The 25,802-nt window shown below is 36.6% G+C and overlaps 1 protein-coding gene across 1 annotated transcript in view; it reads right to left on the reverse strand.

Annotated features, from left to right (window-relative positions):
* Nucleotides 1–25,802, reverse strand: part of SPAG16 (sperm associated antigen 16) — a 416,421-nt gene that overhangs the window by 347,255 nt on the left and 43,364 nt on the right. Inside the window, 2 exon segments of the mRNA XM_035891998.1 lie at nt 11,978–12,082; nt 12,084–12,106. Coding sequence (XP_035747891.1) covers nt 11,978–12,082; nt 12,084–12,106 — 128 coding nt within the window.

Genomic DNA, 25,802 nt, shown 5'->3' on the forward strand with positions numbered 1-25,802 from the left:
AAGCAAACTTGTTTTTTTTTGGACAGCCTCTGCCTAAAACATGCCATTTCACATACAGATGGTTTTATTTTCAAGGAAAAGAAAAACAACAAGCAAATAAATATCAACAGTACAGAAGCTCAGTCTGGAAATAGCCCTGATAAATGTAGAAACTTTGGTTTCCAGTGTTGCAGTCCATTAACTTTCACAACTATGAAGACTCACAAGGAAATAAGGATGATCATATTCTTAGACAGACATTCACCTGGTTGACATTTTTATTTTCAAATGCAAATGTCTATGTCCCAGGGACTGGAAATTGAAATCTCCATCAATTTTGTTTTGATGATAACTTAGAGTTATGTCCAATTTGTTTTGAAACAAGAAAAGAGGGGTACAAGAAAATCTGGCAAGTGCTATTCCAGCACTTAGCATCAACTAGCGCAAAGATTAAAATCAAGATGTTCTTTTGTCTGGCTTGACAGAAGCAGTTTGCTACTTGCTTACCTCAGTAGACATGCTGTCCTACATTGATGAATGAAAAATCTTAACATGAATTTCATAACGACTTTCATAAAGACTGAACTGAAAACTCCATAGAATTTCAAATTTTAGCACCATCTACAGTTGGGATGGGATTTTCAGAATATGCTGAGCATCCTTAAGGAAATATAATAATTTTGTCCAAGTCTCTACATGGGAGTTAGTCTTTTCTGAAATATGGATGCCTGTTTATACACTTGCATACTAACTGCTGAAAGCTGGATCTGAATTAGAATTTGAGCACTTGAGTGATATAAGAAGTTTGTCCCTGAAGCTGAGCACGGCCCCTGAAAATATCTGCATTAGTGAAAATATTAAAGTAAAATTATTACTACCATACCTCTGCTCCATTTTATAGTTCCCAAATCCCTAGTTAGGGATCCCTTAGTTCCTAGCTGATCTGGTATAGGTAAGAAACACAAACCAATATGATCTGATTATGATGCTCAAGAAATTTTCTAGTTTTATGCCAGTCCTCATTAATTATAACAGCAGCAATTAAAGCCTATTGGGTAAATAAGCCCATAGCCATAACTTATCACTGTCATGCATCTTTCATCTGCTCGTAAGTACTTGTACAAAACAAGGACACACCATCATTCTCACAGCCAGGAGAAACAAAACAAAAGCACCCATTACAGACAGCGCACAGACTCTTATGTTTATGGCATCTCCTTCAAAACCAAGTTTTAAAATCTATCACTGAATTCCTGGCAGTGCTATGTTATCCCAAGGTCTGTTAACTATAGCAAGAAATATGTAAACTCTTGGCCTAAAACGCTGCTATAAAAATTGGCATCAGGTACAGAAGTGAAACTACCGAAAAGTTGGCTGGTTGGTTGCTTTTTTAAAGGCAAACTTTGGTAAAGCACTCTAAATATAAAGATTACTCTGGATTTTCTGACCAATTGTATTTGGACATTTTATCATCCCATGCTGGAAATTCTCCAAGGAGATAGTTCTGAAAGATTAAGAATGGAAATGAGAAGTAGAGGAACAAGGAAGGACTTGTGTTGAGCACAGGCCAACAGGTGAAACTTAAAAGTCAGTTTCAGCATTTCAAGCCATAAAACCCAGGGGAATTCACTCTCCTCCCACAGGACTTCAACATGTTTTTCAAGATTCTTAAAACCTGAGTTCAGCTCTTACTTTTTCTGCTAACCTTATCAACAGTTGCATAGCTCAAAGTGTATCAACACTGGTATTTTCAGAATTTACCATGAACACGTAGTGAAAATAAAATTGGATAAAAAGAAAATCATCATCAGGAGTGGCAAAAAAAAGAAACTATATGTATATTTTGTGAGCACAGTCAATATGTACACTTTTGTACGTGAAAAAGATGAAATGTGAAAATACACGGGCACACCCACAGATGGGACAGCAGTGGAAGTGTGGAGTAATTCCCATAATCTGATTTATAAGGAATCAAAAGGTCAGCATTTAGCAATCATACCCTACTTTGGAAATATCTGATATCTTAAGTTTCATTTGATTATAAATCTGTCTTGAAAGTACAGCTCTAATACAGTTATTTTCAAGTGCAAGAGAACTGGCACTTGTTCAAGAATACAGAGCCCAAGATACTGAGATTGTAACCTTAGAGATACTTTTTCTGGGAAGTTCAGATCACTCCCTAGTGTGCAACCACATGAGAGTGCTGTCTTATGTTATCTTTTAGGCAGGCACACCTGGTAAGTGTAACAAAAAGGCATGGAACTGTGTTCTGTGTCCTGTCTGGTCTTCATGTGGAGTGTACAAAATCAGCTAAGACCATTTTTTATGCTTTTTCTCTTCCACTGTCCTGGGCAAAACTCTAAAATTATGTGTCTTTGTGGAGTAATCCCAACCACTTTGTGATAGTTTAAAGGTTATTCCATGACATACAAAAGAGAGTATCTGAAAAAACTCTGTAATGGATATTAAAAGTTAAGCTTCATCTTAACCATACTGAAGCATGATGTGAATGTCCTGAGGGGACACTTCACGTCATTCTCGGAGTGACTCCATCAGTTCTGTTTTCAAAGATATTTCTCCTTGTTGCTCTTTTACATTTATGAACTTTCATGCAACAATGCAGAAAGTTTGCCCACAATCCAGTAAATTTTTTTTTTTTTGTGGCCTGCTGGATATTTACTCACTCAAACACAAGAGTAAATACACCTATTTTCTTCTTTACTTTTCTTGTATTTGTCTTGCTTCAGAGACACTGAAGCTACCACAGTTCGAGTACTAGGTTCACTTTACTAATTTAAAACCTCCTTTAAAAATATTTAGATAGTGAAAAAACAACTGAAGGTCTTCTTTTAAACTTCAGATATTAACGTCCCACAAGATAAAACACCAGTGTGAGATTTTCCAAGCCAAAGGGACTAGAAGATAGAGTTAGGCAAATAGAAACTGCCATCTTTATGTACCTATGTGTTAGTGTTGTACTTCTGAGTCATTGAAACCATAAATACCCAAAACCTTTAGTGATTTTACATTCAGGTTATGAAACTGGCCTACAAATGAATGGTAGTGATTTCAGGTTCTATTACCTCAGCCAATAAAAAGGGAATCGTTAGTACTGTAGGTTTCTAATACATGCAACAACATCTTTTCATAGATCAGACTGAGAATAAGGAAAGATCAGAAGCGTTACCAGATCAATTCATAATTTCTACAAGATAGCATCAACCAAAGAGAATGAAAAGTGCTTTATGGTATTAATTGCAATGCGTTAAAAGTTTTGGCAAATAGAATCCCTCATTAAATTCATAGAATTCCTTATTAAATTAATTCCATATTTCAGCATGTGCAACCTCACACACAATTTCAGAGTAACAACTGATTTCTGCACATTAAAAATTTAGTTATTAGTGTATTTGGTGTTCAGAATATTTGGATCACCACAGGCTGACTGTGAAACTTATCAGAAAATTAACAACCCAATCTATTCAACCCCCTTCTTGTCCACAGACTATTGGGAATAAAGAGAAAATAAACCAAATTTAGTAGAGCTGGCAGCTACCAACATATCTTTCAGTCTATGGAAAATATGCAAGAGCCTTAATAAAGTTAAGACAGTATTTTTTACAATCATATTTTTGTAAACAAGTACTTCCAGGTTTTTCTGCAGTCTGCTGCAAAAACTACAAATGTAACTAGTTAAAAAAAAAAAGTACTATATGCTTTTCCTGAAATGGACCTTCCCTGAAAATTTTCTGGTTTTCTGATAAAGGTTCACTAACAAAATTACAGATATATCCAGCTCATTTCATGTGTGCACCATAAAAGAACACAATATGACTTCAAATTACTACTGATGTGGTTTCAAGCTGCCCGTTAAAGTGATGACCAATGCCTTCCCACAGGAGTAATCACTTGTGGCCAAAGTTGCAGACAAACCTAATGAGAAATAAAAGGACTTCTTAAGGCTATGATAACCAAAAGCTTATAGAGAGGAACAGGAGGGAACATTTACCAGGGAAAAAGCGAGTGGGGGCAAGAGGCAAATGTGGAGCTAAGGGAACCATTTACTTCCCTTCTTACTGTGTTAGGTAGAAAAAGATACAAATGAAGTTGAAAGGGTTGTAGCCAGGAGTTGTGTATTCACACCATCTCTGCAGCAAGCCCTCACAGAGCTTATCAAAGCGTGATCCACACCGTTCTTGCTGATTATTCACGGAGAGCTCACTTTTTCTCCTTATTAAACTGCATTACAGGGAGCTAAACTACATTTGACATTTTCCTATGAGTACTTCTTCCACATAAACTGCATTAAAGCTGTTGCAGAGACTGTATGATAATGAACAGACTGAAGTCCATGAAATAGCCTCTCTGTTACATTGTGGGCCCTAATGCAGAAAGAAATTAAGAATTTAATTTCTATAGGAAACAGTGATACTCTGAAATCAAAGGTTAAAGCACTGAACTGTGACTCAGAAGACATGAATTTAATTTCTGGATCTTCCACTTAGGTACTCGTGCAGGAAATATTTCACATGAGGATAACACCACCTCGCAGGACTGTTGGGGAGATAAGTACGTGGATGAGTCTCAGCTAGCAGGATAGTCAGAGCCATATGAGAATATACAGAGATATATATGCCCACCCTGTCTTCGCTGTGCATTACATCTAAATTAAATCTGCGCTGCCCACTGCAGCCTGGAACTCTTCACTCCCTGACTCAGCTTTTGAGTTTCCCGTGCTGGCGCTTGCAGCTTAGGCTGCAGGCACCCACATTTCTGAGAGCTGCTCAAGTCCAGGGCTGCCTTGCACATCTCAGCCAGCTGTGCCTGAGATGGCACCGGGGAAAGGACCTTGGTGCTAGTCTGTGTGCCTGACATCGGCCACACATGCTTCGACAAGGACAGAGAGGCAGCTGGGACAATAAGCCAGCAAAGCGCATTCTTCCCGTCCCACTGGAGGCATTGTTAGGAGTACCCACCACACTTTGAAGCTTTAGGGTTATTTGCCACTTGTTCTTTGGCAGGAGAATAAGAACTTCATTTACTTGCAGTGTAAACACACTTTTACACTTCTTGTCAAGGCCAGCAAAATGCCTTTTCAGTCACGGGGGGAAAAAAGGCATTAATGCAAGCATTTATGAACGGAGATTACTTTAATTCCTGTATTGTAAAGATAGATGTAAAGAATTTATTATTAACATTAATATAACGCTGAGATACTTGACAGGATGTATCAGATAAAGCTGACAGTTTGAAACACCACCAAAAACCAACTTGTTGCAAGTGTACAGACTGATCTGTCCAGAGTGACCCAGTCAAGCGTTGTTCTTGTTTCTCCCTTGTCAGGAAGATGCACTGAGTGACTCTTAGTTCTACACCTAACCATCTCTTGCTCCTTCTAACATATTGAAAGGTTCTCAGAATGGGGAGAGGGGAAATAAAATAGGAGAAATAGGAATTTCTTTGCACATATACAAGGTGATAAGGATCAACCCAAGCTTCCACTCATGTTTCTTCTACTTTTGAAAAGAGGTAGAATTCAAATATTTCAAAAGAGACAGAGTTGAGTATTTGAATATTTCAGCATGCACAAAAGTCCAGTCCTGCAACCACACTGTCTACCCTTAATTCAGCAGACATTTAAATTAATAGCACATACTTCTAAACGTATTATTAGATATATATACTTTATACATCTCGTCCAACCCCCCTGTTCAAGCAGCACTACATAGAGCCAGTTGCCTAGGACCACGTTCAGATGGCTTTTGAGTATCTCCAAGGATGGAGACTCCACAACCTCTCTGGGCAACCTGTGCCAGTGCTCAGTCACCCGCACAGTGAAAAGGCAATTCCTGATGTTCAGATGGAACCTCCTCTGCTGCAGTTTGTGCCCACCACCTCTGGTCCCAAGAGCCAGGTTCTGTCTTCTTTGCCCCCTCCCTTCAGATATTTGCACACACTGACAAGATCTGCCCCTGCGCCTTTTCTCCAGGTTGGACAGCCCCAGGTCTCTCAACCTTTCCTCCCAGGAGAGATACCCCTGAATATTTTTATATAGAGATGAGATTCACTTTCTTCATCTTTAACCTCAGTGTTACATATGTAAGTTGAAAAAATAATTAAAGCTTTGGCTTTTGAAGAACAGTAACAGAAAAGGGGTATCTGCAGTTCTAATAAAAAAGTTAATTCCTTGTATAATAAGTATTTGAAAGGTTCAGTATTAGAAATTATTTGCTTACAAAATTACAAGGACATAAAGTGGTTTTAATGGAATATCTAAGATCTGAAAACAAGGGCCTTCTCAAAAATATTTTTAGAAAGGAGCTCTTTTGTCTTAGCTAAATTATATAAATGTTTTTAAAGATCACATGCTGGGATGGTTAGTCCCAGGGAAATACACATGCCTCAGGGTTCCAGAGCAGTTTGGTAGGGAAAACAACTTCCATTCAGGAGCTAAATCATAGCTGTCAGAGGCACAGCTTTGAAACCTACACTTTGAAAACCCCAAAATTTCCTTTTAAGAGTCATGGACTTGAGTCTGAAGCATGTATTAGAAATGAGAATGAGTAAGATACAAAACAAAGTGAACAGAAAAAAAAAAACCCAGGTGGCTTCTGAATCACAGAAGCTGGAAGACAGGGAGTCTCATACTGCCCCAGCAATCCATGGAAGACATGCTCCATAAAGCTTCAAAACCTGCGACGCTGGAGCTAAACTGATCAAAATGGCCACAGCACAAGTTAGGCTCTGCTGTAGCTTAACCTTGTATATCATATTCCTTTAAAAACAGGAAAACTAAGCAGCTGCTAATATTGCTAATGCAATCTCCAATTCACTGTGGCTACTCATGCAAGAAACCAGCACATGATGGCACAATTAAAAAGTTTTACTGTTCACACAAAAGTGTAATTTAACAAAAAAAAAAAATAAAAAAAAAAATCTTTTCTTATGTTCTAGGGAGGCAATAAGACATTTAAATAATTTATAAATATTTTTCTGCCTCCCTAAATTTTTTTTCTTCAACAGGAAGTTTCACCTACATGAATTTTGGACTTTGAATCCTCGGTTTTCTAGCTTTTATTATATGAGGACACCGTATCATTCATACGACTGATCACCTCTTGGTAGATGGACCCTATTTTGCTTGGCATCATTCAGACATGGAACAAAATGACATTACTTCACCAGCCCTAAGACAGAGAGATGGAAATGACATTCGTTGGTGTAACAGGCAGCAGTCTCAGCAAACCATCAGGATAACTTGTCAAAACACTACAGGCATCACAATAAAGAAAAATATCAAGGAGTGACAGAAAAGACTACGAGAAAGTTGCTTTGAGATGTTAACGCAGGAAGGGCAGCAGAGGAAAGCTACCAAGATGTTTGCTTAAAAATGACCTGCACTACTTCTGTTACTTTGTTTATAGAAACGCAGTCTTCATGGCCTGCTCTTTCCAGAAGCAACTCTATGAAAGCAAAAGTTTGAGAATGGAATAGAAAACTGGGAGATACGTCTAAAAGGGACTAAAACAGAGTACAGGCCAGATATCAAAGTTCGACCAACACAACAAAATGCATGGTTCTTCACACTGCTCTCAGTTCTCTCTGCCTCCACCACCTTACTATATAAATGGAAACCTTGAAACTCTGAAGATGCAATGCAGATCAGTATAACCTTTTTACAGCAAATTTAAGACTATAAACTATTTCAAAAGAAGTTCCTCATGTCAACACTCAAAGAATTCTTTCCTGCAAAGATTATTCTTCTGTGTGCATGTGTACATGCATCTGTGTGTACCAGTGCGTATGTATTTATATGTTAAGAAGGAAAAAAATGTAGTAGAGAGGAACAAGACTGTAACTTTAATTTCAATTTGTGAATACGTCTTGTATAATCACCTACACAATTTTACGCTGCAAGTCAATTTGCATGGTTCCCAAGGAGATAAGTTTTTTAAAATCTCTGGAATCCACTGATAAAAAATGGGGGAAAACAGTATAATAAGATATAATGATGAATTAGTCCCTATGGAAAAATTATCTTTTACTGAGCCCATCAGGAAAGCCTAGATAATCACTAAACATTTTGTATTTGCTTTTCTTTATTATCATCTCCAGCTTCATATTTTTACTGTGCCTCAGCAGAGCATTTGCGATTCTCTATCTTGTTCTTTTACAAAATATCGAACAAGGATAAAGGATTTGGGAACATCAGGTTACACATAAACAAGAATAATATATGATAAATTTTCTATTTATGCAGGTATACTTACTAGGTAAAGCATCCATTTAAAATATTAGGTTATAAACTTTATGACTTCTACCCACAATGAAAAGTGGCATTTTTGCAGCAATTACTGTAGATTATAAACATGAAATAAACTTTAAATGGAGAATTGTAAGCTCTGTGTGTGAGGCATGGGAGGGAAGAAGGAGGACAACTTGATGACATCTTAAAAAATTAAGAAAAAAGCAAGGTGATGGAGCCTTCACTTGTCATTCTGCTTAAAAGGTATTAAAAAAGGTCATAATTAAGCTGCAAATAGACAGTATTTTCACAACATGAATTTTCTGATCTGAGACTTAAACAAGAGAAATAGAACTATTGTCTATCCACAAAATACATGAAATTATATGCTAAATATAGTATTGTACTAATCTGAAACCCGCATGCCATTACTGTTAATTTTTCAGCTGCATCTGAGATAAGCATCTCTCCAAAATAATACATGACATTTTCCTGTTTTCCAACACTGAATAATGCTTGCATGGGCATCTTTCTTTTCCCAAGTGAAGACAATATAAACCATGACAGATGTAGTATTGCATATGGTGACTGTAGAAGTACTTTCTATGGAAAGCCATGCAAACCCCTTGGGGTTACATGAAAGATGCAGACAGCAGGTGAAGAGAAAATGAACAGTAAGCAAGTAAGGCTGGGAAGATCATTTAGGCATTACAGATCTTACAGTGATTCTTGTAGGCAGAGTGAGATTTACCAGGATATTTAAAAGGACACTGGAGAAATGTGAGCTTAATGCAGAAGAGGAATGCCTATGTGATGATTTGAAAAGTGGGAAACATTCAGCTTCGCAGAAAACAAACAAGGTTTCCCAGGGGATTTTTTTCCCCCCCTCTGCAAATATGCATTTCAATGAATACTGAGGAAGGTCTAAAGAACTAATCTACATCAGCTTTAAGGCATGTAAAAACTGTGAGTTTGGGTTTGCAGGTGCTCCAATTTCTAGAGAAATGTAAGGGAACCCAGTAATATACATGCATGAACCAGATTCTGTTTTGTTGTTTTGATACAATGGTTCTGGTGAGAAAAACCTAAATCATAAAAAAGGAAATTTGGTCTCCTAAGTCAACAGAATGTTTTCCATCTATCCTATGAACTACAAGAAGAATTAATTCTCATCTAGTGGATACTGATTTCCAACTTCTGTCTGTAAAATCAAATAGACGATCATAATTACTATAAATACATTCAGTGAATGTTCAGAACTTCTTTAAATGGGCCACTTTAACTCCCTATACAGAGAATTCATCTAAGTCATTCTTCTCTGAAAAATCTTGATTTATGCATTTAATAACCTCTTGGACTTCCAAGGAAAGCCAGATTCAGGACTGAATAGCTGCTGTGTTAAACTAAAAATGATAACCCAAGCTCTGTGGGTGTTAGCTGTGTGCCTTGAGATTGGATTCTATAGCATCTAATAAGGTATGAGCTCCATTTAAAGCCTTTCCCCCAAACCAGAGTATTCACAACTTCTCTCCCCTCTTTGAATTCTTAGCCACCTGCAACCAACAGGGTACTAAGTGACCCTTTCTTCAACACAGAGATCTGTTTTCTTGAAATACATGGCAACCTTGGTACTTCTGAGTCTGTTATTCTTCTGTCAAATTTGTCTGAAATTGGGCAGGGTGTTAAAAAAATACTGCAGGACACGCTGTCAAAAAAAGGCCTACTTTAAGCAAACCAGGCTACAATATAGCCTTTAACATTAACAAGAAAAACAAAATACATTCTTTTTAATCACTTAAAAAGATTGATTTTAAGTAGTGGTATTCAGATAGGTAAAACTCTTTGTTAATTGAAGTGACTATAAATTTTAAATGTTTTTTTCAGACATGGTTAAACATGTAGAAACTATGATCTACCATGTACACAGAGATTTTTAAGCAAATGACAAATTCAATTACGTTGTTTACATTTTTTCAAGAACACTTTAAGATTCTTCCTTCTTTTGTTCTTTTAATGGTTCTATATTTTTACATTTTTAAAATATGCATTTCAGTTAATTTGAGAGTACTATCCCAGGCTCTCACTTTCATTAAAGCATTATCTCTACATGAAAGTTAACATCATATTGACAGTATATGAAACTGCATTCACATCCTCACCGTTTTTTTCTTTTCAGTTTAGTTGCTGTTTCTCCAAGCAAGTTCTAAAGTGTTTCCAAATGCATTTAAAGACATCCAATTTATTTTTATTCCAGTAAATTGCTTTCTGAAGTGGCACTATATCCTTAAGGTGTGATCTGCAGTTATTAACTGCAAAAAATACTTAGAATTCCCCAGTACATAAGAATATCTCTTCCAACAATAACTAGAAACACTGGATATAAGGATCTAGAATAATCTAAGATATAAAAATATAATTGAAGAAAGATAAGGAATACAAGGAATAGTTTTACATGAACATGTATGATATTTATCTGTTATTGTTCAAGTGTAAGAAAAATTTAGGTAGAGGTGCCCTTTCTTGACTAGCCTATGAACTTTTGCTATTTTCAGTTATGTATGTATTTTAACGTTCACAAGTGATTTACAACTCGAACCTGTCTTTCTACTACAGGTGAAGGCAAACTTTCAACAAGGCAAACATTAACATGAAGATGATTACTTTAGACTTGCTCCTCTGTAGCCTGTCATGCCTATAAATCTTGTGATGATGTAGCCTGTAAAGGTTACATTTTCATCATTATTCTTCCTGATTCACTGAAAATCTTGCCAAGTGTGGAATTGTCTTCCTCCTCCGCCTGACTAATTTTTTTTTTTTTTTTTTTAAACTACACACCATTCTCACACCTGGTGTTCTTCAGATAAGCCAAATAAACCCACCAATATTTTGGGTGGATTTACTACAGCCTCCTTAGAGTAGCAGCACAGAGACGCCACTCGAAATCTTTCTTTCCTGACCGGACCAATCTATACAGCTGTACAGTACAGGAGAAAATTATTCAAAATATTACCTTACAAATATATGTTCAGGATTTGTCAGACAGAAAACCAGAATTGAGCATCTGAGAGACTAAGCAGAAGCCTGCCCAGCTAGGCCAAAACTCAAAGCAGTACAGTGGATATTTATTACAGCATTAAGCTACATAAAGTTTATCTGAATAACAAAATTGATTATTATTAAAATTAATTTTAAAATATATTCATACCTAGACAATGTGTCAGAATTGTCTGAACTTTGCTACTAGCTCTAACTTTTTTTTAAAAGCTATTTTAATGTTTGTTCTTCCTCAGCTGCAGCTAGCAAGCCCTGAAATGTCATTGCTTACAGGCTATTTGCACGCTCAAGCTAATCTAAATTTAAACTCTTCTGATTTTTGACCCAAGGGAATAAACTGCAATCAAATACAAATTGCAAAAATATTCAGCATTATAATTCAGTTTCCTGTTACCCGAGTTTAGTCACATCTCTGGTTCCCATTTCTATATCTACTAAGCAAATCCCACTCTTCTTACATAAAAGATGAATCTCAGTCTGTAAACAGTTCTGCCCAGGTGTTTTGCTGTATTTACGCTCCCACTAAATTTCATGATCATTTTTTCCACTTTCACATTCTTCAGAGAAAACATCCCCTTGACTGCTGCCAGTAGCTTTTCAGAAATCTACCTGAAGAAAACGTTTCTCAATGACTTTTTTTAAAAATAAAATTCAGCACGTATGTAACAATAAAATTAATGTACTGTTAATGGTTCCTACCAGCTCACAGCTAAGTCATTCCCTTTTAAAATGTTGCTCAGTTTATACTCTCCAGATTTCAGGAGTTGAGTATCTTCTTTTGCATGCACATGGTATGAGTTGACAAGTATCAACAGGGAACTCTGAATCCTGGAGAAAAAAATAAAATTATTAATTCTCAGAAATGCTGTGTAAGTTCATATAATGTACTACTTACTACGTTACTGTTTTTAAAACACAATTATGTCTTATTTTTCCACTCTGTTTTTCTCCTCTCTTCAATTTTCATCAATTTTTTTAAATCACTGTTGTCCTGATTTGATCAATTTTCTTAAAGCTGAGTGCAGACATAACTGGAAGACTGGGGTCTGTAGTGAACAACTGAATACTATGAGATTTATTAGTTTGTTCTTCTAAAATTATATTCCTATGAGTTAACTTCTGGACAGTTATATCAATATGGCATTACTCTAGAAAGGGATCAACTATCAGTAGGAATCATTATCTGTAACCAAATACAAATTCACTGTTTATATCAGCAAAACCTCTTCTTCCCCCAAAACAGAAAAAAAACCCAGCCAACAAGCTGTGTAGTTCATCATAACACCAATGGAAAAGAAGCAACTCAACACTGTGGATATGGAGAAATACAGTTAAAAAAATGGCAGATAAAATTTTGCTGTCATTTATATTCATGAAATTTGTGTAATGATGCGGGTACGAGTCACAAAAACTCGGCCTGATACTTTTATTGTTAATGTAATCTATGTACCTGCTACTGGAAGAAGATATGATGTTTAAAAAGGAAGTCTGTTAAATTGTTAGTATAAAATCCCCTATATTAAGTTCAGGACAATCGCTGGTTTTAGTAACTATTTTGTAGAAGACAGTCAAAATTTAGGTAAATGAATTATTTTTCCTTAAACAGAAAAAATTGTTTAACAGTAAGTCTAAAACTACCAATTTAAGATGCAGTGATCCACCCTGCACTGGACCGTCTCATGATTAAAAGAAGTTAACTTCTAGAAACCTTTCAATTTTATCAACTGGTAGCCAGAAAGCTCCTCAGTTTGGAATGGAAGAACTATTCTCATTGTCCAAATCACTCCATTTATATTTTATTTCCTTCTCTTTATTTTTCCTTATGCCTTCCATATTGGAAATGAAAAGGATAAAGTTTAGTCCTACTACCAAGTTCAACGCAGCATGGTCTGTGGTGTAATTACTGATTTATCAGCTAAGTGAAACGGTTTCCACTATGATTATACATGGAAAAAAATCATACGAACACAGAGAGACGGGCTGCATATGCATGTATAAACAATACAATGCAAATGAGAGCAGCTACAGGTCAATAACCTTTCTTCTCCTTTGACTTCAAACATATATGTAAATCTAGACTGAGTAACTCCAGGTAGTATTTCCCAAAGATCAGCATTACCTAGATAAGATGATCCTTTTCCCTGCTTGAGTAAAGACTCAAGGACCAGTTTCACACATGCCACATAATCCCCAATAAAATTCACCAACATAGTAACAGTTGTTGAAGAGGGAACTGGAACTCCAGGCTGCCATTCAGAGGAGACATTTTCCAAGTCAGCTGCTGATGCTCTTCAATAGCATTGACTACAACAGCAGGCAGTTCCAGATTTGCACCTCTCTAACAGCCTTTCCAAAGCAGGAGACAGCATCTGCCTCTCTAAAACACTTACAGACCTGAAGCAAAGTCCTTTCTTCAAGGCTCTTGTTCACTCAAAGGAGGATGAAGACAGACCTAACATTCAGGAGGTCTCAGTCCTGGAAGTCTGAGGCTTCAAGAACAAACAGGAAAGTTAATTGAAACTAATTACACATTACACATTAATTTAGAACGAACTCTGAAGATAACTTCTTCTACATGGAATAGGACATCTTAAGAGTATGCTATACAGACTTCTCTCATTTGTAGAAGTGACAATCATCAAGAAACACATCCTCATCATCAGATAATGGAAGGCAAAATCAGATGTTGATTGAAGAGGATTGCTCAAAGATTCATGGATAACATGCTAAAGATCCACTGCAGGACTGGATTCCCAAAAAGGTCCAAATACAGAAATGCTGAACATCAACAGAATACTAAAATACCCTGAGCTGTTGGCCCAGCTTTCCTCAGCGCCAGCAGTTAACCTAAAGTGATAAGAGCCATGGAATTATTGCTGGACTGCACCACTTTAGGAGCAGAAAACTTGTTACTATGGAACTGGGTGATAGAGCTAACTGGACAGAATTAAATGCATGTATTTTTAGTATTGGACACAGATTAAGTCTGACCTATCGCAGGTCACTGTACAGTCCGATCAGAAGCAGATCGTAGTCTGATGTCATGACTGTACAGTCCACTTGGTCTCACCTATGCACAGTTGACGTGTCCCAAAAAGGAAATTATAGAAGTATGATCAAGTAGCATTAAGTTGAGAATATCTGTGAGTCTGTGCTGGCTTTATGGTCTGCTCCAGTGATATTCTTGGAAAAGTTGAAAAAACTCTCTTGTAAGTTCCAAGAGTAAATTACGTTTGCTTACTACAATGTGGTAGAAGGTACCAGTTTACGTGTTATGAACAATGAACTACTTTGACCTGAGACTTCAGAAGCTGAGGACAAGGACAAGAAAGTTTCCATGTACACCAGCCAGTGAAGAGAAGCTGTGTCACAACATGGGGTTGCAAGAAGCCTCAAGGGTAAAAACTGGGTAAGATAAATGGCATACTACTGACATAAAACACAGGACTAGAACTCCCTCTGAGATTACTGGCGTGGGCTATTTTTCATTTTTCCATGGCCTATTTTTTTTACCGTTTTCCATGAAGGTGAGCTCTGTAACTTGCATCAAGAGGCAGATCTGTATTCTTCAAAAAACTTTTCTTGCAAGTATAAAGTTGACAAAAAGCCAAAATACATATATATACAGTTTATCTTGCAGCCTCATTTTCAGTGTGGCCTAAGATATTTTCAAAGATTAGTCAGCAGACTAGATTTAGTACTAACTCTAATTAACCAAACTAAATGGCTTTATTAAAAATAGATTGTCATTAAAGAATGTAAGGAGGGTAACTGCACATAATATATTTTAAGGACTACACTAGCCATTACAAAACCACTTACAAAGTCTATACTGTTTTCTGAAGACTTAGCTGATCATTGGTGTTCACAACATTTCAGGACATCCTGCTGTGAGAAGCTTTAAAGGAATGACTGAAATTACCGTATTCTTTAAAATGCCTATCAACCACTAAGATTAAGAATGGACTAAAATCAGTGTATTTTAATCTGAAAATGTACACACACAGCAGGGATAACCACTAACTTTTTTCTTAAAATCTGTTTGCACTTAACTTGATGGTAGCCATTCTGTTAATTTGTAGGAATGAGTGTACAGCAAATTTCAGAAATACAGACTATCAAAAGAATGTAATTTTGTCTCCCATTTGAGAAGCTCTCTACACCACATGTTCTATAAGGATGCTATTAACCTGAATCAAACTTTTTAAATTATGAAAATAATTAAGCTAATGACCTAATGATCAGTGCATCTATTACAGACCCAAGACCTAGAAACTTTCCAGTGGACTGTGGCTTCAATCACATACACAGCCTAACAAAACCACTCCAAAATCTGGTTTTTCATTTATTTATTTTTTGTACTTGATTATAAAAAAAGACTGGATCTAACAGAAGCTGTAGATGTTCACTGCTAAGTTTTGTTCCATCAAACCATATTTGTGTTTCCACTTTGAGGCTAAAAAGCTACATACAGAGTTCTGTTTGCAAAAGAACTTCTCAGTATTATTATCCTATGCAATTATTTAGCTTCAAACTGACTTAATGATGCTCAGAAATCACATTCATAGAACACTGGACTCAATTCTGACAGAATGGCAAGGACGTAGAATGGTGACTGACATAGGACATCAGTCTTTCTTCTCCGGAAAGAGAAGACAAGAGAGGAAGAAAGAATGTGGGAATCATGGAGAGCAAATGATCAAAATCCTCCTTTGTTGTCTTAACTCGGGTATTAGCAAGATACCTACATCTTGTACTAAGGTGCTAATTTAACATCTATGTCTTAAACTAGCCATTTCAGATAGATTAGCCATCTGTTAAATACAGTTTTCTATATTTCCACTTACTTATGTGTACTTAGGGGTGTACTAAGAAGCAAAAAGGAGCCTAGAAAGAAAATCAACCTCAGATGAACGCCTAGATTCTTCAAATTCTATCTGAAGCATGTGGAAGAGAATTATTAACAGAATTAAAAATTCTTTTCCTGCAGATAAGAACAGTTTTGGAGAGAAAGGTTAACTATATGGGGAAAACAACCAAACAAAATCAGAAACATTCAGAATTCGGAAATAAATATGTAAAGCACAGAAAAGTAAAGATTAAAGATTACTTTAATCTTACATTGTTATTGCAGGAAGGAATCATAACATTGGGGTTGTTTAGCCTGAAAAGGACAAGACTGAGAGGGGATCTCATCAACATGTACAAATATCTCAAGGGTGGATGTCATGAGGACGGAGCCAGACTCTTCTCAGTGGTGCCCAGCGACAGGACAAGGGGCAATGGGCACAAACTGAAACATAAGAGGTTTCAGTTGAATATGAGGAAGAACTTCTTTACTTTGAGGGTTACAGAGCACTGGAACAGGCTGCCCACGGGGGTTGTGGAGTCTCCTCTCTGGAGACATTCAAAGCCCGCCTGGGCAATGTCCAGTGCAACCTCCTCTAGGTGAACCTGCTTTAGCAGGGGGGTTGGACTGGATGATCTCTGGAGGCCCCTTCCAACCCCTGCCATTCTGTGATTCTGTGATTTGTGGCTAAAGTTACAAATTTTATAAGAAATACATGTCAGGTTCTGATTGTGTTTCAGCCATAATATTCCTGCAGATCTCTGAAGCCAGTTTCAAGAAAATCACATACATTTTCCAAATTTGGGAGTGATTAAAATAAATGCATGGTATATATTACACACAGCCTAAAAAGCAGATTAAAGAGGTTAACTAAAAGTGACTATAATCCCAGTATATGCCACTGCCTTCATACAAATCTTAGAAGCTTTCTGCACTCCTTGTCTTATAAAGTTTTACCTTTCAAGAATTACAAATTTGAACAAGTACAATTATAACAAAGAAGCATACAAATCAACATGCTTTTTGTAAACTGTGTCTCATTCACTTTCTGGAACAAAACCAAATACTAACTGTAACCAGACTTACTCATTTCAGAATGAAACAATTCTAGGAAAGCCTAAGCACTCTGAATAGAAGCGACTGGAAGTCTTGCATTTTCCAGTAGAAAAAAACAGATACTACTTCAGGAGATAATGCTGTAAATTACTGCTGTAAGATTCACAAATATAGTAAAAAGAACAGGATAATATAAAAATATTATTTCTATCATTCCTTACTGAATTTCTGAAGTATTTCTGAAATCGTAGTTTTTACCTCCTTTGCTGTGATAATCCTTTATTTTACCAGAACATGAGATTCAGCCTCAGTTGTTGAGATAATTCATACCTATGGTTCATACTTCAGGGTCTGAATGGCATGTACAGCGGTATCACTGTTCATGGCCAGGTGAAATGTTGATTTCAGTAGCTCCCCAGTACACACCGGGTGAGAGCCACAGTTTAAATCCATCAAGTCTGTTGCCGAGTTGATTTCCTGCCTGAGAAAGCTACCAAGAAGTTTAGAAGCAATACCAGCTTAAAGTCTCCTCTCACAGCATTTCCAAAATATATTATTACTGTATTGATTTATCAAAACTTCATTGGAACATCAGTTTATGTGAGATAGGTAGGTTCTGAGCTCCTCAAAAGGAACACAAACAAGCTACCTATGAAATAGGTCAATACAGACTTTCTTTTCCCCAGATACAAATATTTGTCACTGTGAAATGAATGCGGTATCTTTATCCTACAAATTTCCTACAGTAAAAATGCTCAAGAATGCTAACATGAAGATGCTCTACCCAAAAAATGTTTTGGCAATGAAGCGTCATTATTTAATCCTTATTCTATTATTTTCAATTGCTAAATCCTATGGGTAACAGAGAATCCATTACACAAGTTGAGATCTTGCATAACAAGGCTTTGTGAAACGTATTTATTACAAACATTGATTGCAAAGCCTGATGCTACTTCAGCATTGGCAATGGTAACGTGCATGCCAAAATCCCAGAAATGCGTGTACTGAGGGCTAAGGAGCCAAAGCAATGTATTATGTTTTTGTTCACTCTTCTATCTGCAATGTACTAGACATTTGTACTATGACAAACATGAAAAGCTATTAAGCTTTTCTCTTATATCAGTATAAAAGAGAAAGTAATGCATTTCCTGCCTGCAAAATTAAACGTCCTATTACTTTATCATCAAAGGCAAGGAACATTATATTCAAAACAGTGTCCTAGAAGACTCTCTGTGAACCATAAGCATTCTGAATGTGTGTCCTCAGCCACTGACAATGGTAAAAGCAAAATGGTGCATTGTACATGCCCCAACTGTCATTTAGAAACTACACTATCATTGTTATCTAAAGTTACAGGTGTAAAAGACTGTCGGCCACTCATAAAAAGCTATCCATGTCTCTTAGTCCATTTACATGTAGTATTTCCATAGCTCTCAAAAATATTAGCAGAAGGGAGTAAGCATCATTATCTCCATTTGTTCTATAGGCACAGGGAAGACATCCCAATGCTAGATGCTTGGCAAGGTAATAATGCAAACCCATCTACACCCCCAAGTAATAAAAGGATGTACTGCTGATTCTTATGATTTACCTAGAGAGCCTTATAGAAATCAGGATTGCATAAACTCATAAAAGCATTCCCTGCCCTAAGACCTCACACATCCCTACACAAAAACAAACCAGAAGAGAAGGGAATAGGGTGTGTGTGTGTGTGTGTGTGTTTGTTTGTTTGGTGGTGGTGGTGGTGTGTTTGGTTGTTTTTGTTTTGTTTTTTTTTTACATGTCAATAGACTGAACCATATGAGGATTTAGTGATTTACCCCAGATGAAGCTGGAATTCTCTAGGAGAGCTTGTAAACCAAACTCATATCTTTCAGAGTCTCAAACCATTACTTAATTCTCCCTAATAAGATACAAATCTTGTCTTGATGGAAATCATTATGCAATTAAGGCAATTTACCCTTAAAGCTCTTAGAAATCTTTCTTTTCTTTCCTGTCCTGAATTTTTATGGTAAGACTGCCTCTTCGCTTCTGATAGCGGGGCTCTTCAGAGCAAGTCTACAGCTTTCGTTTTCCTTGAGGAAGACACAAGAGACTCATTTGTCAAAACACATTGACAGCAGTGAATAGATAAGTGGAACTGATCTAAATCATCTCACAGCTGAGAAAAATGTACTATAGTTTAATACAAACCAGAAAACATCTAAATCAGTTTGTCTAAATCACAGCTCGGCCTTGTCTATATCACCATAACACATAGTTCTAAGTTTCTCTTTACTCAGATGTTAAAAATTGAAAAGAACTAGCTTCACTATGCAAGTGCAAGCAAGATCAAGCCTTGTTACTTTATTTCTAAAAAAACATAAAAATGCAAGCTTAACTGAGGCAAAGATCATCAGACAGTAATTTGGTGATTCAAAGTCCTTTGGTGAGGGAGGAGAAGCAATTTTCCCTCCCCCCAAAAATGGATGCCTATCATAATCAGTAGTTCCAATCTGAAAATTATCAAGGTCATTCTAAGTCTGTAGTCAAGACATGCACAAGGGCACAATCATAGTCATATGTCCTGGTATACCCATACATTCAATTTAAAAAGCAAATATTGGATATTTTGTTCAGAAATGAGAACAAAGTTATGAAAATTCTTCTTAGGGCATAGCTACTGTGTATGTCCAAGATTCAGCAAGATGTCCCGATCTGTATCACTAAATACTTTCAAGGAAATATTCTATTCTCAATTCTCACCCAAAAATCAGGATTATCTCTGCTTTCTATACTTGTAAAAGTACTGCAGTAATCACCGATAGGTACACTTACACACCATTGAAATTATCTTTTTACTCAAAGTTAGAGGGAGGAAAAAAGAATTTTAATAATTGTTTGCTTAATTAAAAAATCTGATATGCTATGGAGGGTATATTCTGTATTTTTTCTTTTCTTTTAGATTAAACAAATTTCAATACCTTGAAATGTCCATATTTTAGCTCTTAAATATCAAAGCAGTCCCATGCAAATCAGCAGCCCTACTCAGAAATTCCTTTTCAAACACAGAGTTTTCACAACAGGACTTCAGTTTTACAGTGTTTCTCATTTTTTGTCCAAACTATCTCAGCTTTCAAAACAATCTAAGGATTACTAAGAACCCATACCTTCAAATAGTGGAAGTAAACAAAAGAAATTTTTAAAATACAAATATACAAATAAGAATGACAATAGTCTCAGCTGTAATTGTTCAAAATGAATGAATCAACCATCAGACTATCAAAAATAAAGTATGTGAATTAAGCTAAAACATTTTAAAAAGCAAACTATAGTATGAAATTTCCAAACCCTATTTTACTTTTCCTCAACTTTTAGTTTTTACAAGAATCAGAGAATTCCTGAGGAAAGACGTGAACAATGACCACTATAAAGATGACATAAGACACTACTTAAATCTAAGATTCAAAGTTTTTAAGAAAGTTTCAAAGCTGTTTCTGTTTCCCTTTTTCCCATGATGAAAATCCTGATACTCCACTCTGTTCTCCAAGTTGCTTAGTTATGGTGCAATGGAGATAGGTGGTTTCAAACAGAACAAAATACTAAGCAGGAAACTACTGAAATAATATTAAGTGCTTTGATGCAAGAGTGGCAGAAAACTAATATAAAATATAGTAGCTGAACGTTATTTTATCTTCTTTTTCATGTTGTCTGTAATTGAAGGAATAAGGTATCCTTTTCTAGCAGGCTATGAAAAAAATTGAGAGATTTAGTGCACCCACTGAACAGAATGCCATCAGCAAAATATTCAGTAGCCCATGTTGTAAGATTCTTAATATTGAAACAACTCAATTTCAAAATGCTCCAGTGTCTATAGTATCTGTACTACAACACATTTGCACTCTATTTTATTATTTTAAGCACAACCACAATTATTTACAAACATCTGAAATGTAAGGAAAGGAAGTTGAAAGCAATAGCAGGAACGCATAGTAAAACTTTTATTGCAAACTACATCTTGCTTGGCTTGCTAATAAAAAACATAAAAATCACCTACAAAGGTTGTGGCCACATAAATCCTCCTTATTCAGTTTATAACCCTGACATTTTTTCCTTTTTCTTTTCAATATAAAATAAACATGAAGACAATATGTAATAGGTAGTAAAAGTCAGATTAATTAAAAAATAGTAAAACTTCTATCTTCATGTTCAGGGCTAGCGTATTCTTGCAGCTCTTCAGACAGTTTGCGAACGGGCGCTAACAGTAAATTTAAACTCGAAGCTGCTCCTGACAATGCCAGTTTTAAGGGTCTGCCAAATCAAGTGTTCCTACAGCCGTTGCCTATGCAATAAACTAGAAAACAGTACTGCTATAAAGGTACAACTATAGCACAAGCACTTCATACCTTTTTGACTACAGCTCTTCCTAGCACTCATTGATAAATTTACAGAAATTATTTGCTACTATAAAAAAGGATAAACAAAACATCAAAAGCTGCTGCACTTCACTAGTGCTTTGTTTCTTTTATTGTGGCTATTAAAACCATATTTCTCAATGATTAATAATCTCAGATTTAAAGAATAAGAGGAAGCTAACAATTAGAAAAAGATCCATCACTGAAATGTAATCACTTTCTTCTAATTTTTAGCACATCTTGTTTAACTTTTACTGCCACTATTTCAGAAAGTAACAGTATAAAAGGAAAAAAACCTTCCTCTCTATGCAAAATATATTGCCCAACCCTACAGAAGTAAAACAGCTGAAATTTTAGCTCCTGCTAAACCTGAAAAACATCCTAGCAAATACTTAAGTAAATCCCATTTCTCAGTTTAAAATAACATGACTGTGGATGACGCTGTTAAGGATAAACAAGCCACTCAAACGTGGGGACTGTAACATAATTTGTACACTAGAGACAAATGGAAACATTCACTTAAGTATTTAAAACCGAAGTCTAACACAGAGACAGAGTAGGGACTCCACTAGCACAACAGGCATCTGTGGGTGTCTCAGAATGTTTTGCTTTATAAACCAATCCCTCTAAGGAAATCATAGACAGCCTCAAGATTCATGAAGAACACCGATTCATATTGATGTGCAAGAAACCTAGCATATATAGTGACTCTGCAGACCAATGAGTTGCACAGTTGCTCAGAGGACTGAGAGCTTGGACCAAGAGCTGAGAACCACAGAATGGCTCCTTGAGCTTGCCTCAAGATTGACCATAGAACAACTAGTAGACTTATGAAGATCCGCACCTACACTGAATGGAAAACAAATACGTAAATTTTATAAAGATGAACAGATTATTTTTCCGGAGAAGGAATGGTTCTCAAAAGAAACTATTCATTGAAGACCTCTTCTATCTCAGAAAGGCCATCTGTGCTGTGCAGAAATAGTACATGCATCTTATTCCCTCACTTCTATCACCCCAGCTACCTCATCAAATGTACTTTTAGCCCCTTCTTTTGATTACTTAATCTAGTCTGCTACAGGATATAGCATGACCAACAGTCTCTGTTGAGTCAATAAGGTGAGTGAGGAGTCACAGTGAAGTCATTCTAGTACATGAATGTACTAATAATCCTGAGTTCAGCTACAGTCTTAATAAAATGATAAAATGACTATCCAACTTCTGATTTACTACTCCTTGATGGTGGGAATTTAACTTAATACATGCAATCAAAATTAATTTCTTAATTTAAAATTATGCAATTCAATATTACAACTCTAAGATACTGGTGCTGATATGCCTGGATTTTAAATATCTACTTCTCATTACCATTAACAGGAATTATGAACGTAAAATCATCACACGTGAAAGAATAAATTCAGTGCTATTTTACTGGTGGCAATTCTGAATGTATTGACATGATTCCTGTCATAGCATCACCACACCATAACAACAGAATATACTCCTGTTTTTCAAAATAGTAGTATTTATCGCACAGATAATCGACCTTTTACAAAGCACAAAACAGTATCTATGTTCATACAGTATAGATGTACAGCACAACTATATATATAACAATCTTACATAAGCAAGTGAAAACACTGTTACAAAATTCAGCTTGATCATTTGCCAAGGAGAAGTAGAATAACATTAATGAAAATGCTGCAATAAATTATGATACAAGGCATGCATTTGTTTGCCTGGATTTTCATAGCAGTTTTGTAAGTCACAAATAACCATGTGCTATTCCCAAAGATGCTCCCTACCCCTTCCTTTAAAAGGCCTATGCTTGAAATGCTACTATATTTACGATCAATGTTAAAGTAAACGACAGCACAATAAAACATAGAAACTTCTACCAATTATAATTTTATTTTGTAGATTTAAATTTTGATTATGGTGCAATTAAACTTCAGCAATATTTTAAGTTACAGCAGCACATGCTGCATATGCCATACAATTCAATTAGGCATGTTAAAGAGATAATGCTGATTATATGACAGACACTAAGTTACTTCATTTTTCTGACATACTCCTAAATATGTTGCAGTATTGTCTTTTTATATATATATTTTAAAAATGTTCAGTTAATATAATTTTCTCTACTACAGAAGTATCTTATAGTAGAAGTATCATCTTATAGTAAATTAACAAATTTAGATGCTTCCTTCAAACAAGTCATCTAATTTCTCTTTGCTTCCCTGGAACAGCCATACAAATCAAGAAAATAGTTATTAAACATCACATGTCCAGATCTAAGTCCCCTATATCATACATATTGATGTATGGTACAGTATCATAGATATCATGGTATCATTTTTATTAAACCATGACCTATATCAAATTCATGTTTCATGCATGATTCTTGCCATTGCTCTACTCAAACTGATTTGAAGATCCTCAGGTTAGAAGCTAGTAACAGCTAGCTTGCTGCCCACTGTTGGGGAACCTAGCATTAAAAGGACAAATATATTTAACAAATCTAAATAAAGACACTCTTAAAATTGGTATGCATTATGCAGTAAGTTACCATAGAATATTTGTATCGCTAACCCGAGGTCAAAGTGAAAAAGAAAACATACCTAACAAAACCAACTTTCTGATGTGCTTAATAAAACTGTATTTCATCCAAGCTATGTATTTGAAAAATACTTTTTTGCATGTTGTTCTGGCACACTGTAGTTTTACTGTGAAAACAAAATGCATTCACGTCACCACTTGTTGCAGCCGGCTTTCTTTACCTGTCTGCGGCAACAACTCCCGTTCAAGGTGAGACGGCACGAGAGCCACACATCCACTGCCCCCGGGCCACTGAGACACAGACACCAATATGAGGATATCACAAATGGTGTTTATTAACTCTCTTTCACTGCTTTTGTATGCAAACTACTTCGTTCCCGCCTTTGCAGTTACATCATAAGCTCTATCACGGGGCGGTCAGTCCCTATTCTTTCCATACATCGCAAGATCTTCCGGTCACCAATCCCTACACCACCAAGACAAAGTGCCCTTTACCTTCCCTGGGAACAGGTCAAGCTGTGAAGGCTGCTTTGTCCCCTGCCGCCCCCCAACGATACAGCCCTGCTGTCAGCACCAGGCCACATGGGAAGCTCTGCTCAGCTCAGCGCCCTGAGGAGCTCGGAGCCTCTCCTTGCACGCACTGCCTACCTCTTAGCCTGGCACATGCTTTATACAGCACAGCCTTACCCAGGGCATCTTTGTGTTTCTGCCCTGCAGGCAGGATCATCATTGCATACCTGCCTCCTTGCTGACACTGTTTAAAAGACTCCATTGCCCCTCCGGGAAGGTAAGGAAGCTTGCCACAGTGCCAAAATGCACTACCGCGGTTTCACAGACAGGCAGTATACAGTATATAAACATAATCCAACACAGATGAGGACTTCAGCCCCCTTGTACTCCAACTCCACAGAAACACCGCTCCTTTCTTCCCAGAGCCACCTACATATTTGTCAAATAAATAGGGGTTTTGATAGTTCATTGCATTATGTGAACTCAGTTTAAGAGCGATCTTCCTCACACATGTAAACTACTCCATGCATCTCTGTCCCCAGTCAGCATCAGATGCCAGGCTCCTGCTCATGCTACCTGGGAGGCCGGGGGACAATGTCTGACCACCAGCACCATCATCCCCGGCCCCTCTCTCAGCAGCTGGTGGCATTCCTTTCCCTTTCACATCACAAGAAACTCGGGCTGCGCATTGGGCTGAGGCAAGTGCTAAGGAAGATTTTGGCTATGTCAGTGCAGTTTAAAAGGTGCAAGCTCCCCGTGCCTGAATCGTGGCTATGGGCTGCGACGGCAAACGGACCAGCCTGCCTAAGTAAACAACACAAGTAAGCTGTTTTCTTCTTACAGTATAGCATTAACAAGGAGCTATCACATCCACAAACCATTTTCAGGAGAGAAACATTTGGCCTAAATTTTGCCTTAATGATTTTTAATTAAACTAGGCACTTTACAGCACTTTTAAGAGTTTACTTCTCTATCTTCTTACTTCTACATCTACTTCTATCAGAAGTACTAAGCAGCAAAGTAATTTTAAACTTTTAACACAGTTTAAAGACTTTTCTTTTTCCATAGTGTAATATAATTGCCAGTATTACATTTCTGTGGAATTACCACATTGTTTCTTCCATATTGTCTTTTCACTCAAATATTTCATTCTTTA

This window comes from Egretta garzetta, unplaced genomic scaffold, assembly GCF_000687185.1.
Source record: "Egretta garzetta isolate BGI_Z169 unplaced genomic scaffold, ASM68718v1 scaffold230, whole genome shotgun sequence".
Classification (NCBI taxonomy): domain Eukaryota; kingdom Metazoa; phylum Chordata; class Aves; order Pelecaniformes; family Ardeidae; genus Egretta; species Egretta garzetta.